Below are 16,894 nucleotides of genomic sequence, written 5' to 3'. Positions count from 1 at the left end.
GGATGCTAGCATCTACTTGCTAAAAAATTATGTCATGTACACAAACACCAAGTCTTTGTCACATCACAAAACAGTACCTTTCACTTGCTACTTTTAAAATTGTGTGTTGTGCTAAAAAGAAGTCCTTGTGCTAAACAGAAATCAGGACAGTGATAATGTGATGGTAATTTAACCCAAAAGAATAACACAAAAGAATGATTAAAAGGAATAAATTATAATTAAAGCTTCACAACAGAAACAAACATAATTGAAATTTAATTGCAACACAAGTCTCTAATTAGAGTGACTGAACAGAATTTCAATAAAGTTCTAAACAGAGTAAAAACAGACAAGCAATTTTCAGGAAGTTACTGTTTGCTATCTTACCCTCATATTGCCAGTCTGGAAGGAAGTTAAGAGTCATCAGTGGAAGCAGAGCAGAATAATGAAAGAAAATAAGTAAGATTTTGCTGTGGTTTGTAGAGAAAGTTTTAAAGACACATAAATCAGTACAAGAGGTTTGAGGAAATATATGTATATTATTCACCGCAGTGTAGCAGAAAAGTTGCTGTTAAGAGCCCAGGACAATCTTAACAAACACGGTAATTGCAGTGTGTAATATTTCATACAGAAACCATCCACAGCCTACAATAGATGAAATAATCATTCATTCTGATTCAGCAGCTTCTTGCATTCATGCAAAGCCTTCTCCATTCAACTCTGTGGACAGGCAACTGCGGTAGAGTTCCCCTCCCAACTGAAGTGAAGAGTATTTGCTGAGCTCGAGGCTCTGTGTGAGAGAATCTGCAAACCTCTACACTGAAGAGGGCAAGAGGTAACCTGATATTCATAAAAGAACAAGTAAAAGTGTTGGATGTTTTCAGAGCAATGGGCAGCAGAAGGAAAATCTAATTTGTTCTTTTAAAGAGAGGGGATGGGTGACCATCTCATGATCTGTATGATTCAGCTGAGATTCCTGCATTGTAAGGGACTGGAGTAGATGACCACCAGGGACCCTTACAACTTTAAAGAATCATAGAATTGTAAGGAAGTGAAGATATATAGTTATTGTAAATTTATACCCCACATTTTTCCCTGACGGGGTTCAGCACAGCTTACAGATAAAATAAGAACAGCTATAAAGATAGGGGGAATCATTAAAAAACAATTAAACATTAACAGAATTAAAACTATGCAAGCATTAACCAAGTTAATGAAGAATATGAAACTTCACATCATCTATTAAGGTTTATCCAGACTTTAATATCTGAACTCTACATTATTTCGAAACTGACAAAATGGAAATGCCCATTTAATTTCCATTTGACGAAAGGATAAAATAATACTACAAGTGACAGGAGGAAGTCACTCCATCTTGACACTGCTTGGTCAAATCCCTATTGACCCAGTCAGTGCAACCCATCCCAACCTGGTGCCCATCAGCTGTTCAAACAACAAATCCCATCAAACACAGCCAGCTTTGACCATACTGGCTTGAGCCCAAGGGAGTTGTAGTCAGAAGCATCCAGAGGGCAACAGGTTGGACAAGATTAGCTTAGTGAAAGGCAGGACTAGCAGACTCTTCAAAGTCACAGGAAGAAGGAAAGAGAAAAGCCCTATTCCATGAATATGTCTGCTAATTTCCTTACACACCAAACCCATTTTTCTAACTACATAGTTTGCAGAAGTAAAATTCACTTCTATTCAAATTTTCCATCATAGATTGAGTATTAGGGACCTCTTAGGATTTCCTTCAGTCAGTCCATTTTATAAAGCAACCAACCCGATTTGCCCTTCCAAGGTTAATATAACATTCTTTGATTTTCACACACCTTTGAATATACAAAACAAAATAAAAAAATTCCTTCCAGTAGCACCTTAAAGACCAACTAAGTTAGTTCTTGGTATGAGCTTTCGTGTGCATGCACACTTCTTCAGATACACTGAAACAGAAGTCACCAGACCCTTCTATATAGTGAGAAGGTGGGGAGGGGTATTACTCAGAAGGGTGGTGGGATTGGGTGATTGGCAGATAGCTGTGATGAGCCTGTTGACGACTCTTAATGACTGCAATAGGTCTTACAGGAAAAAGCAAGGGGTGAGAAGGTGAAAAATGGCTTTGTCATGCATAATGAGATAAGAATCCAATGTCTTTGTTCAGACCAGGTCTCTCCATGGTTTTAAGTTTGGTGATAAGTTGTAATTCAGCAGCTTCTCTTTCCAGTCTATTTCTGAAATTCCTTTGTAATAGAACAGCTACTTTGAGATCTTGTATAGAATGTCCTGGGAGATTGAAGTGTTCTCCTACTGGTTTCTCTGTCTTGTGATTCCTGATGTCAGATTTATGTCCGTTTATTCTTTGGCATAAGGTTTGGCCTGTTTGTCCAATATAGAGAGCTGAAGGACACTGTTGGCATTTGATGGCATACACAATGTTAGACGATGAGCAATTAAATAGTCCCGAGATGGTTACCTACCTATCTGTAACTTTGAATATACAGTAATCGGCTTAAGAAGACAAGCAAATCAAACCAAAATGTACATATTTTAGTTTCAAATGCATACAGAAATGTTTATTTTGGTGAAAAAATATAATCAGGATTGCAGGTCTTCATCAGTTACTGCAGAATGACGTGGAAATGGGAATGAATGGACTTATGAATCAATTTGTGCAAAAGTGACGCCAAATGAAAATAGATGTCCCTGCCTGCTAATATTAGAAATCCCAGATATCCAGGTTAAACTATAGTTCTCTTTTACAATTGCCGTATTTTTCGCACCATAGGGCGCACCTGACCACAGGGCGCACCTAGTTTTCAGAGGGGGAAATCAAGGAAAAAAATATGATTCCCCCCCCCCCCAGCTCTGGGAGCAGTGAACAGGCTGCAGGCAGTCTGTGCGATTCTCCCAGACCTTCTACCTGCTTTTGCAGGAGGTGGGGGAATTCCCCCACCTCCCGCAGGAGCCCGCAGAAGCCCTGCGCTCTTTAAAAGGGCTGCACGGCTTCTCCTGGCTTTCCTGGGAGGTGAGGGGATTCCCTCACCTCTCGCAGAAGCCCGCAGAAGCCGTGCAACCCCTTTAAAGAGATCGTGGCTTCTCCTGGCCAGTCAGTCCTTTCTCCCTCCTGTGGAAAAGCCCACAAGAGCGCACGGAGCTTGTGTGCGGCTCTTGCGGGCTTTTCCCGCCTGCCTCCCCCCCTGCATTCGCTCGATAGGACGCACACACATTTTCCCTTGCTTTTTAGGAGGGAAAAAGTGTGTCCTATGGTGCGAAAAATACGGTACATGTCACTAGGGGCATGTTTACACTGAGACCAACACACAGAAGGATTCTGCACAAACATTAGATTTTAACTATCTCCGGCATTAAATCTTTGTTACTAATGAGATTCTTTGCTCAAGCTGGAAACCTTGGACAAGAAGGCGGTAAAAGGAGTGCAAGAAGGGAGTCACAAAACAATGATGAAAAAATACTGAATTTACATGAGCTTGCAAATATTGCCAGGCAGGAAAAAAATCAATATAGATGACAAATTGCAGACGACATGCATCTTCTTAATTAAAATGCACATCATACATGAACAGTAGCAATCCTCAAGAAGCATTTCTATCTTTATATCTGTGATGCTGCTTAAAATACTGAGACAATTCAGCTCATGCGTTGCACTTATGCTGCTTGCATATCACAGCTTTTATTTTCATACCTTGGAGAATTCAAGGATATCTATTTACAAAGCAGTTTTTGATATATATTTGTTGCTACATCCTTTAGTTCAACAAGATGCACTCCATGTTCAAGAACTGGGCTTTTTAAAAATTAGATTTTTTCAAGTCAGTGAACACTGGACATATATACTGATATAGTATCTCTTTCTAACGCACGCTTTCTCTGCTTGTGCTGAAAAGAGTGTCAGGAATAATAATAAAAAAAACCCACACACATTTTGAAAGCACAGCTACCACCTTAGTCTTGTGATGCCTCTATGTGAAAAAAGATGCATATTTTCTTCCCACTCTATAATTTCATTTCCTGTTTAAGAAATAAAAACAAAGACGAATAAATGCTATTTTAAAGATTTTCTATCCCATCACCAAGGACCTCAAAGTGAAGTGCATGTTTTAACTTCACTTTCACCATCTGAGAAAGAGTAATGTGACCATGCCTACCTAACTGTGTGACCAAGTAAGAATTACAACCTGAGGTTTCCATATCTAAACCCAATACCTGTTCAGTGACACCAGCCTAGATCTTCCTCACAACATGTTGATGTTAAATTTTCTAGAATGAAGGATCATTGATGCAAAAAAACCAAACAAACAAAGCCAAAAACCACAACCCTACAAGTGAATGATAATAGGAAAGACTGTGCAGTCACAGGGGCCAGACTGGTAGTGGTAGAAGAACCACAGTCTGCAGTAGGCAGCTGTAGCCACCAATCATGTAAATTTCCTGCAATAATGCTCTGGTGCAGCATTCTTGCAGAGCATTGGGGAGGGGTACTTAAAGTGGTGGCCCTACAGAAAGTAATAATAATAAAAAAAATGAGCTGGGATATACGTATGGGCCAAATCCACAACAGGCATCAGCACCAGTGGGCCTTGATAACAACCTGAGGTTTCTGAGGACTGACGTTGGACGTGCCCTAGATGTCTCCTTCTGCTTACTATATTTATTTCATTGTAATCTCCAAGGCATGCCTATTGCATTTCTGAAACTAAAGAAAATTTAAGCAAAGGCAGTTCTGTTAGTTTCCAATTAATTTATACGAGAAACAAATGAAAATAGATAAATGAATGGGAGAAGTGAATGAAAACTATCTCTCCCCCCCCCCCACCATTTGTTACCATTATTTCCGTTCCATTCTCCTAGGAGATCTTATTGAAAGTGACAAGAGGCACTGAATTGTATAGTTTTAAAAAGAGACACATTCCTAGAACAGTATATATGTGTGTTCAGATGTTTGCCAGAACATGCAAATGCTCTATTAATAGAGGGGGGGGCAGGGAACACGCCCTGCCAACCTTCCTCATGTTGTGCACAAATGGTCTGTAGGGGACTTCAACTCATTCAATTGGATTTTCAGTAATTATGCATGCCATAACAAACAACTCTACACTTGGGAATGTATACATTTTCTTACTGTTCCTCATTGTTTCCATTTTTATGTTGTTAATAAAAAGTGAACTGTGGCTCAACAGAAAGCGTCAATTTTAAGTGTCAAAGAAGTAGCACAATTAAAGTAATTGGCATACTGCCAATTACTTGACCCAAGAAAGACAGCAGATTACGATTATGCTCAAACACATCCTCAAATATATTTCATCAGAGGTGTAAAATATTTACCGTAAATGTGCCTGCCAAATCCTAGTTTAACACTCATGTATATTTATGTGAAAGTGACCTCTTATACATGAACACACAGACACACACTGAGTTGGTTACAACGTGGCACTGATAATACCAGGGTCACTGGTTTAATCCCCATATGGCTGCCCATTCCTGCATTGAAGGAAAATGAACTAGATGATTCATGGGGTCCACTCCAACTCTATGATTCTACCATTCTAGCATAACGATATTGAAATAGACAGACTCAGTAGAACAAAATATGTTCCCATCCTCTCAAAAACAAGTTCTTCCAAACATTAATTTTTCTCTATTATTTCCAAATGCCAATCCTCCCTCAATTCATTTGTGCTAGTTGCGTTTTCCTTCAATACAGTCTGATCTTGTTTGTAGCTTGATCCTCTGCCTCCCCCCCCCCAGGGGGGGCATCTCCATCTTCACAAGATGGGACTCAGAAAGCAAAAATTAAGCTGCAGCTATCTAATCAGCAGCCACTTAATATCCCAGCCATCCCACTTCTCAATACTGCAGCCCAGCAAATGCCAACATGTTACTCTAGCTTCTACTGTAGGGGTGGCCCTAGGAAGGAAATTCAGCGATACCTCCATATTTTTTTTTTTTTGTGCCTCCTGATTTGGCATGAAGTGCCATCTCCATCTTGGATACTTTAAAATCAACACCAATTCTGAAAAGCCATCTTAAGCACAAAAAATTCATAAATTTCTTTATTTACCTTTTTGCACTAAAGACAGTGGTTTAGCAGATTAGCATAATTAACCTCTGTGTCCTGAAGCCTGGCATACTCTGAGGTAAATCTTGATAGACTATGCTGCTTGCCACTTGCCATGTGCACTAAGCTAAAAGTTGTACTGACCACAGTCTCAAAGGCAACGTTAGAGAAGAGTCAGGCAATCCTATTATCAAATACAGGTTCATGTCGAATGCAATGAGAAAGGTTCAAAGTCAAACTGTAAAGCCAGGTTCTCATCTCTGACAAAGATCCAGAGTTGGAGTCCTAGGGTCAGTCCCAATATTGCATTCCCGAAACAGTCTGGTGGCATTCCCAAAATAGTCAAGCCATGACCCACCAACGGTGAAGACTGAGCAGACAAAGTTCATCCATGAACTGATAAACTCCTCGTTGTTTAGGTGTGGATGTAACCCCTTCCCTAGGGCAAAGACTGAGATCTTAAACCAGTATTTCAGGGCAGCCCGCCATGCTTTTGTTGAGAGAGGGCATTCACCTGTCTCTAAAAATAGAATTGCATTTGGAACACAATTTGAAACCTATAAAAGGGACCAGAGAAACTTTGCCTGCAACTCATCAAACATGGAGAATGAGCCATTGAACAAGACGTTTGAGGTGTAGAGGAGCTGAGAGACAGATGTTGTATTAAATACCCTAGTGGCTGATGGAACATAATGGCCTCCCCTTGTATAAAAGAACTGAAGTATAGCCAGTTTGCTTACCTCTGCCTTTTGATAGGCGGTCGAGCAGACAAAGAGACTCTGCCTTGCTTCTCTCTTTCCCCCTCCCAATCTTATTTAACACACCAAAACTTGCTTCAGCTGTGTGGCTGTTGCTCTGCTGAGTTGCCAGGTTCCAGGACCCTTAATGAAGCATATGGCCATCACCTGCCCTGAGCTCAATCAAGCTGAGTGAAAACAAACCTCCTCCTGGACCTAATGAGTCCCATTATCTTCACCTGATCAACTAGTAAGCTGGACTGTGTTCTCTTGCCTGTCTCAGTCTCTTAAAGTGCACTTCCCACTGTTCACAACACCACAGAGCCTGTTGTGTTCCAGAGAAGGGGGATTTCCATTTCTGGTGATGTGTCCACTTCCCCTGGCTCCCATGTACTTTTGGCTGCCCCTTCAACATCCTCTCATGTCCATTGAGTGCATCCGTTGTCCCCAACCTCCCCTTCACCATCTTCAGCTTGCCCCAGTGTGTACCAATCATGGCTACATCCCTTGCTGGAATCCCCTTCCCCTTCCTTGGTGTCCTGCCAGCTCATAGCATTCTGATGCCTCAGATGGATCAAGAATTCTCTAATGCTAGAAGTTATGCCAGACCTGACCTTTACTCTGCACTTTCTTAGATTGCAATCTTATGGCTCTGGGATGCATAGTTTAGGATGCAACAGATAACTCACTCAGCCAGTGTTAATTCCACGACCCCAGCACAGCCAAAGATAGACTGGCGTAACTTGCTCAACCTGGTTTCAGTTGAAGGGCATTCTGGGGGCAGGACCAGAGAAGGGTGGCAGGCTGGATCCTAAGCCCCTAGAGTTCAGTCCTGGGACCTGGCAACTCAGCAGAGAACACTATTTTAAAACAAGGTGCAATGACATGCTTGCAAAAAGCACATAGGAAACTTTAAGTTAGGGGATAATATAAACAAACAAATAAAAGGCATTTGAACTTGTTGACATAATCAGCAACACTGAAATGTGTGCCTGCCATTAACATTCAAAAATTCTCACTCTTTGAAAAAAATTGTATTAATTAAATGAAATAACCCATGACTATATTTTCAGTTGCTGTTAACACTTTAAATTAAATGTTCTAGAATGCAAGTGAATGCAAGTGTGAAGACAACATCACAACATCATCTGAAATTTCAGCGAATTAAAAACACATGAGCCTGGGAAGACAGAAACTAGCAGAGAACACCCAATATCCAAACAGACCAGCTTTCCCCAAGCTGGTGCCCTCCAGATGTTGTTGGACTACAACGTCTATCAGTTCCAGGCAGCATAGCCAATGGAACAGGGAAGAAGGCAGCTGTAGTTTAAAACATCTGAAGGTCACCAGGTTGGGGAATGTTGGAGTAGAGTCTAATGTAAAAACACACACACACACACACACACACACACACACCAGTTAAAGCAATACAGCAGTGTGGTGTAGTGGTTAAGAGCAGTAGTCTCGTAATCTGGGGAACTGGGTTCGCGTCTCCGCTCCTCCACATGCAGCTGCTGGGTGACCTTGGGCCAGTCACACTTCTTTGAAGTCTCTCAGCCCAACTCACCTCACAGAGTGTTTGTTGTGGGGGAGGAAGGGAAAGGAGAATGTTAGCCGCTTTGAGACTCCTGAAGGGGAGTGAAAGGCGGGATATCAAATCCAAACTCCTCCTCCTCCTCCTCCTCCTCCTCCTCCTATTCTTCTTCTTTTTCTCATTTTCCTTGATGTGTGATGTGTATGACAGGACACACAGTTTATTTTTCCAGTTTACTGATAAGTAAAATATGCCAAATCCATTGTGATTCTAGATTTTATAGCCACAGGGTAACAATGCAGATAAAGCAAAACATTTTGCCAAATGCTGTAGAAGTAATAAAGGAAATGACCCTATGTACAATACAAAAAGCAAGTATTCTCTTGCATTTTTTGAGCAGGAGGGGAAACATTTCACTTCCTTTTAAGGTATTCCTGCAATTTAAATTGCGGACAATGAATAAAATGTTAGACATATGTTGCATTTTTAAACACACACACACACATTTTATTGTCCTAATTATTCCTTGTGATCAATTGTCTTATATAACAGACACACAATGAACATCATTCTTAAAAATGAAAATCTGGGCTACAGTTCTCTGTGGCATCGTGATCTCATGCCATTTCCCCCAGCATTAATCAAACTGGAAATCATGTGTCAATAAACAAGCATTCCAAAAACATTATAGCCTACTGGCTCTTAGCAACACAACTCCAAGGAAAGCTAGGAAGAGAGACTGTACTTGAATCAATTCTACCCTTGGCAATGACTGATGTTTGCTCTTATAGCTGGCAGATGGAACTATAGCCACTGCAGTGAAGCCAGAAATAAGGTAAGGAGGCCAGAGGCGTTCTGCAAGCATGGAGTGTTTCATTCCAAATGATGTACTACAGATCTCATAGGGCCAAGCTCTACCCAGTTAGAGTAACATGATCTTTCTCCTTCATAACTGGAAGGAAGAGAAATGTCTCTATGGTGAGCTCTTCTGGGTTTTGGGTTCTATTGCTCTAACTGTTTCAAGTGTGCAGTATCACACAATATTTAGCACTAACAGAAAGTGTATCATCTTGTGGCTGATATGTTTTGCCTCCATGTAAACAAGGAAAAATCTTGTTTGGGAACAGAAAGCTATGCAAGTATCTCATGTAAGACTAAAAAAACTTGCACTGGGTTTACATTGGAAGACACTTAAATGTCAACTATTATGAATTTGCTCCCCCATTGAACCAATTGCACAATAATCACATGCCAATGTCATATTATTGTTTTTATTATGTGTTTAATAATAATAATAATAAATTATTTATACCCTGCCCTCCCCAGCCAAGTTCGGGCTCAGTGCGGCTCTAACACCAAATATAAAAACAATTGATTGAAATACAGCTTAAAAAACAAGATTAAAATACAACATTAAAACATTAAACTACAGCCTCATTTCAGTGGAAACTCAATGAAAAACCTGGGGGGGGGATGAAAATGTCAAGTCTAACCAAGGCTAACTATCCAGACTGGTTCTACATGGGCCAGAAAAAAGCCAGGGAAGTCCCCAAATAGGAGTTCCAACACAGAAGGAGAAAGGAAAAAAGAAAGAGGGGGAGGGAATCAAATTGATTACAAGCCAAAGGCCAGGCGGAACAACTCTGCCTTAGAGGCCCTGAGGAAAAAAATTAGATCCTGCAGGGCCCTGGTCTCATGAGACAGAGCGTTCCACCAGGCCGGAGCCAGTGTTGAAAAGGCCGTGGCTCTGGTTGAGGCTAATCTGACTTCCTTAGGGCCCGGGACCTCTAGGGTGTTGCTATTTATGGACCTTAAGTTCCTCCGTGGGGCATATCGGGGCATTATCTTGTATTTTTATGCTATTAGCTGCAGATCTATGGATTAAGGGTGATATACAAAATAAATAAATAAATAAATAAATAAATAAATAAATAAATAAATAGTCTTTGCTTGTTGGAAATAGAAAAAGAAAGAAAAAAAAGTCCATGATTTTTCTTCTTTATTTTTTTAAAAAGCAAATAAATGGCTTTACAATGGATTATATAACCTCAAGGGCAGAACATAATTCCAAATTGTCTGAAAAAAACTAGGTTAAACATTTCACCCCACTCCCCTTTAAAACACTTTTTAAAAAACCTGACAAGCTGCAGTACAAGTTCCTAATAAAGAGCTGCAAAGAGGCATACATCTAAGTCATTTGAGTATCTAAGCAACCCAGTGTTAAGGGGAAATTGCCCTGTTTCGTTTCCTGTGTAAGTGAATTCAGAACTACAGCTGTGCAAATTAGGATAAGCTTGCCATAGCTCTTTACATTAGCTAAATTGTAGTATAATTCATCTGTATTGAAAATAGCATAAGAGGGGCTTTCAGTCTATTTCCAGCTCTTCCTGCAGAGAGATTCAATTGTAAAGTCCCTGGAAGGAATGACAGTGAACTTTAAACTGTATTCATCAAGCACCCTTATAGTATACTTGTAAACTACACTTGGTTTCTGGGCTATGGTTCAGACTGTAAATTAGGCGGCTAATTAAGCAGCATTTGGAAAACTGTAGCTCAAAGATTCAGAAGGAGCGATGGCATGGAATAAAAGGTTCTTGCGAAAAGTTGGCCAAATGCTAATTGTTGACTCTGACGACAATGTTGCTTTTCTTTCTTAACAAAGCAAAGGCTAAACCCTCGGCTTGCTGTGTTCTAGAGAAACAAATAAAGGAAACAAATGTGAAGTGTGTGACCTCTTCTTTCAGTAACCATTAGCAAATGGAAGCTCATTCCTTGAGAATCATCTGAATGAAGCAAAACAGTTTTGTTCGAAAGAATTATAATTCTCCTTAAGTGGTTTGAACAAGCTAAGTACCAAGGGGAGAGGCCAGTAAATCACCTCCTGAAAGTAGTCATTGTCACTGAATATCCCTTTTTCATTTAACTGGTAAAAAAACAACATACAACTATTTTTATATATATGCAGGAATGGGGCATCAAATGCCCCTATGCATTAAAAGAACATGTAAGGGGGTGTCAGGGAACATGCTAGTCATTCTAATGGATATCCACATGTTCAGCCAGCAGGTGAAGAAGATTCACATGTGTAGCTATGTATGCAAGCAGAGCTACTCACAGTGGAAGGGAAACCTTGATTCGACTGGGGCCCATCCTCATTTGAAGAAGCTCTGTGTGACATCCAAGCATGCAGATGCTGGGTTTGTGGCTGCTGGACATGCTCACAGCAGTGCCAGTCCACACAGCCCCATTCACATTCAACACACATGATGGATCATCTGAAATGTCCTACATCTGTGTTGCATTCCAACATAACCAGGCAGCGGAATGCAGGATATGGCTCTGTTGATAGAGGGACAAGGCTCTACAAATGGCAATGGATTCTTATCTGCAACTGGATGTTGTCAAGAAGCAAAGCTGGCACACAAGGTATTTTGGGTGCCAGGGGCAGGATTACCCCCTTCCCCAACAGAAATCTTGAACACCATCTTTATGTTTCCTCCAACGTAAGTGAATAGCTGCCATTCACAGCAATGGGATTAAAGAAACTTTGAAATTAGCACTCATTTCAAGAGGAAACACTGTCACTTGTTTACTAATATAAACACTGTATAATACTAAAATGTCGTTTGAAAATCTGTGTAGCTGTAATTACTAAACACAGCCCAAAGGGCATACCTTCCACATTAAATGTAAAGGAAATAAAATGCTTATTTTTTCAAGTAATTTATTCATGGAAGTTTTATTGGTATATGCCATCATGTTACCTTGACAGGCATTCTAAAATTTAATGTGAGAATAGCCTCATAAACTAAGAGCTACTGTATTCACCAATTAAATTAAGTATACCATAATTTGGAAAAGGGGCTCATTTTTAAATGACAGATACCCTTAAAGTAAGTGAAATTAAGTACTCTCATTAGGGATCCACAAGTACTGTAATTTTTAAGACACAAGAGGTTAATAGCAAATATTTCTTATAATAAACTACTTCATTTGTCTTATAAACATTATCTTACTGGTTATAACCCATGGTGAAATTCTATGCACGTCAAGAGATTCTATGCACGTCAATGCAAAAGAAAGCCTTACTGAGTTCTATACCAACTGTATGCAGGACTGCAGTCTTAGGAAAGCAGTGATTCAGCTTTGGTCGGCAAGACAATTACAGCCATTCCTGGATCTTGATAGCCTGACCACACTTGTCCGTGCATTGGTTGGATGACTGCAATGTGCTCTATGTGAGGCTGCAGTTGGTGCAGAACATGGTGGCTAGGCTGCTTATGGGGGCAAATTTGCTCCAGCATGTAACACCCTTCATCTGAGATTTGCACTGGCTGCCAATGTGCTACCAGGCCAAGTTCAAGGCTCAATATAGCTCAGTACTTAGGTTACTTGAGAGACTGCCTTGTCTGTCAGTAGATTGCTGCAGTTTGTGGAAATGTTTCTCTTGCAAGTTCCAAGGATCTCAGAAGTCTACTCCACAGTTAACTCAGAGTAGGGCTTTTAGTGTGACTGCCATTGTTTTGTGGAATAGCATTCCTGTTACAGATGGTGTCTGGAAGCAATCAAAGACATTTTTGTTCTGACAGGTTTCCCCAGCTGCCATGAGTGCTGCTTTGCTGCTTTTATCGTACACTGCCTCAATTTGATTAATCAATTAATGGTGACAATGTTTATAACAAAACCTTTCCACCCTCTCAATATTATGTGGCAAAGTAGTCTGGAGAAAGAGATCTCATGCTAAACCACAAGTGACAATATGGTCTGGTATTGATAACATTTCACATGACCATGTGAGACCATTCCCACAAAATTATCTTGTCTTGCAAAAACTGAGAGGAAAACCCACCATATACTAGTAGTGATGTTTTAATTTCAAAAATAGCCAGGATCTGTAGAGCATCCAGCTGCAAAGATGATGACCCCAAAGGATGGTAGGGATACAGTCCTTTGAAGCCCCTTAAATGAGGGGTATGTGCAGCTTGCAATGATTATGTCCCCAAACTGTATTCTGCAAGATTCAAAAGAATAGATACAGCTTCCCTGCTGATTAATAGGATCAGGCTCACTGGGAGTAGCAGTGTTAGACATTTCTAGAGACAAGAATGCAGGCAGTAAAGCATTTCTTGTTGGCCCTCGGGGACCTGGGGTGCAGATTCCTTGTCTTTAGGAGGAATCTTTAATGTTCAGCAGTGAGTAGATGAGAAACAAAAGTTTAACCGAAAACAACATAATGTCAGTATAAATCCACATTGCTTCTTCATCAGTTGACAAAACCTTTGCAAATCAACCTGTTCATACCCCCCCCCCCACAAACTGCATCTGAATTTAATGAACACTCCACCCCATCACTCTACTGTGGTGGCAAATTCTACTTTAACAAAATCTGCTATTGATTGCTGTCTCTTCGGTGTTCTAAGCATATTTGCAAGTAAATTTGCAGTGCTCTCTACCATTCAGCACACACTTTGCCTGAGGAAGGAAGGGGCACGAAAAACAATCCTACAGAGTCAACACGTAAAGCTTCTTCTCCCTGAAGCTTTTCTGGGGTGTTTGCTTTAGTATCTGGCATAGACTTAGGGTTTTTCAGTCCATCACACACAAGCAAATGGCTTTTTTCTTAATCAAGTCATTCTGGACAATTATTTTCCTGAGTTAATTACAAATAGTGGTTCTCCCCTCCCCCCTTTACAAGAAACTGTGATGCAATCCAATAACATTAGTGGTTGAACTCTGCAAATGAGGACAAGATAAGTGTTCATAAACATCCACACACACCAACCACCTCTTAAGTAAGGGAGGTCATTCAAAAAGAGACGTACTACAAGTGTGGGGGAGACATCACAAATTTGTATCTGCTGATTTACAGGAATACAGGAATTGCAGCTATGAGCTCTAAGGCAGGCAGGAAGAACTATCCCCACACAGTCTCCAGCAATGTGACACAGCATAGTGCTAATTATGGCTGTTTGTCCCATATTTTGCTTTCTCCTGGTACCCACAGGGTGTTGGATGAACAGTTTGGTAGTAAGGTGAGGAGAAGGCACATGGAGTAAACAGTGAAAAACATCATGGGGAGAAGTTCAGCTCCAAAAGAACGAGGAGTGGGACAACATAATGGGAACTCAGGTGTGAGTGGAGCAAGACAGTTGGCAATAATTACCTGAACCTACATTTATAAAGCTGTTTTAAAAAAATTCTTTTAAAAACTTTGCTCAGGCAAACACATAAAATGAGCTAGTGCCATTATTACAAAACAAACAAAGCAAACTTTACTATTTGCTTGCCAATGGGCCATTTGGACCGTGACCTTCTTTACAAAGCAATTACTTGCAACTCTACTTTTGTGCATTCACCATGAAAATCTTGCTAATTAGTTATCATTTTTGCCAAAATGCTGCATTGCTATGGTGCCCCATCTTCTTAATTTCTTCCATGAGCTAGTTAATATGCAGAACACCTGACACAGAGATAATCCATCAGATACAGCACACATTCCCATCTGGCATGAGTGAAGGTGCTTATGAATTTTGTATCTATCAGTACGTGTTGCAGTGGAAGAACCTCAGGTGCTATCTTATCCTGGAACAGTAAGCCAGTGGGATATCAGGAGCCATCTTTTCATATAAAAGTACCTCATATTATTTGAGTGTATTGGTGGTGTCCATTTATTACTTTATTTGCTTCTCTTGGATTTTTGGAAACACAAAGCCCCCACTCCTCCACACTGTACTAACTTATGTGTGACTGGCATGGTGTGAATGTACTCTTATCCTTAATATAGGTGCAAAGAATAATAGAGGAATAAGGTAAAGGTAAAGGGAGCCCTGACCATTAGGTCCAATCGTGACCGACTCTGGGGTTGCGGTGCTCATCTCGCTTTATTGGCCGAGGGAGCCGGCGTACAGCTTCCGGGTCATGTGGCCAGCATGACTAAGCCGCTTTTGGCGAACCAGAGCAGAGCACGGAAACGGCGTTTACTTTCCCGCCAGAGTGGTACTTATTTATCTACTTGCACTTTGATGTGCTTTCAAACTGCTAGGTTGGCAGGAGCAGGGACCGAGCAATGGGAGCTCACCGAGTCGCAGGGATTCAAACCACCACCCTTCTGATCGGCAAGTCCTAGGCTCTGTGGTTTAACCCACAGCGCCACCCACGTCCCTAATGGAGGAATATATGGAGGTATATAAAGGTAAACGTATATAAATTATGCATTTGTGGAGAAGCTTACATTCCATGAGGATTCAGAGGCGGGGGGGAAATCACCCACCTGAAGATTGAAAGCTTAGGCAATAACAGCAAACATTACTCATACACTCAGGGATTCATTATTCCTCATTTCCTTAGTAAAACATATCTCTGAGCATATTTGAAAGGCTTCTTTGGTGCAAGAGAAACATGCAGCTCCAGCATCCAACTGACTGGTATGGGACAGAATGTGTGAATGGCATGAGATCTTACAATGGAGAGCAAGTAGATGTGCCACACTGGCTAGGAAACCAGTCAGGCTGTCAGGCTGGAGCAGAAAAATGCACACTGACCTCTCAAAACAAAGCAAACAAATCAGTATGTACCCACAGATATAACTGACTACATGCAAAATAACTCTGCCAGAGGTTTGAACAGTTCCACCACCCTCCCAATTGAACCAGTGCACACTAGTGCTATGTTGATATTTTCTCCCCTTTGCAACATGACCTTCCACGAGAAAGTAGGGATGAAAATAAATTGTCCTCAAAATGGGGGGGGGGGAGGGATGGGAAATTCAGGAGACTCTTACCTTAAGCCTTCATAATGCTATGAAGGGGCCAAAGGAGTGTGGTTTGCTTAAAGAGTGTTGTTTAAAACAATCCAGCTCTGGTCCTATATAGCTTCAACAAGACCCCCAGCCATGCACTGGACTCAGGTGCTCCTCAGGCCTGGCCTCATATCCTGCTCATGCTCTGACATTCTCCCAAGATCTTTCATTAAGTGCAAGCAGACAAGGAGATTGCCTGTTGAGCTCCTGAGACCAACAAAATGGGAGTTCTTCTGGAAGCTAAAATGTACTTCCTGGTAGGGAGGGGGCCCACAAGCTGGGCTCCAATCAGGCTGCTGGCAGAAGCCAGAAAGTGAGAGACATGCTTGATTTATGTTTGAATCCAAGGCTGTGGTTACGGGAGAAACAAAATCTTCTGGAGTTTTGATTCTGTGAGTCCCTCCACCATAAGCTCAGGTTGTATATATGTGTAGGTGAACCATGTATCATAAAGACACCACAGTCTCCGCTCTCCCTTATTCCAAGGAAACCGAAAGCAGCTGGAACCCGTGCAGCCTCACACTACTCAGAGATTGGGGTGGCGTGCAACAATATATTGTTTAATTGCTAAGATGCTTAACTCATTATCTCCCTGAGGTTAATGCTTCTTCCACTTAAATATTAAATGAAATTTGCATGCAATCTTTAGCTAGCAGCATCATGTGGCAAATTATTTATTTAGCAAATGTAACCAAGACAGCTATATATTCCTTGTATCTTAACAGCTTGATTCCCCACCACCACCACCAGTAATGGACATTAATCAGTCA

At 41.0% G+C, this 16,894-nt stretch overlaps 1 protein-coding gene across 17 annotated transcripts in view; it reads right to left on the bottom strand.

Annotated features, from left to right (window-relative positions):
* PCDH15 (protocadherin related 15) overlaps positions 1-16,894 on the bottom strand; it is a 649,889-nt gene that overhangs the window by 288,700 nt on the left and 344,295 nt on the right. For 16 of the 17 annotated variants that reach the window (XM_081861749.1, XM_081861756.1, XM_081861754.1 and 13 more), the window contains one exon: positions 367-381. The exons of the other annotated variant lie outside the window; for it this stretch is intronic. In XM_081861749.1, coding sequence (XP_081717875.1) covers positions 367-381 — 15 coding nt within the window. The remainder of the gene's footprint in view (positions 1-366; positions 382-16,894) is intronic. 17 annotated transcript variants of the gene reach the window in all.

Source organism: Podarcis erhardii, assembly GCF_964252035.2.
Source record: "Podarcis erhardii genome assembly, chromosome: 5".
Taxonomy (NCBI): Eukaryota; Metazoa; Chordata; class Lepidosauria; order Squamata; family Lacertidae; genus Podarcis; species Podarcis erhardii.
The sequence above is the reverse complement of the archived record's forward strand: the minus strand, read 5'-3'. Positions and strand labels throughout refer to the sequence as shown.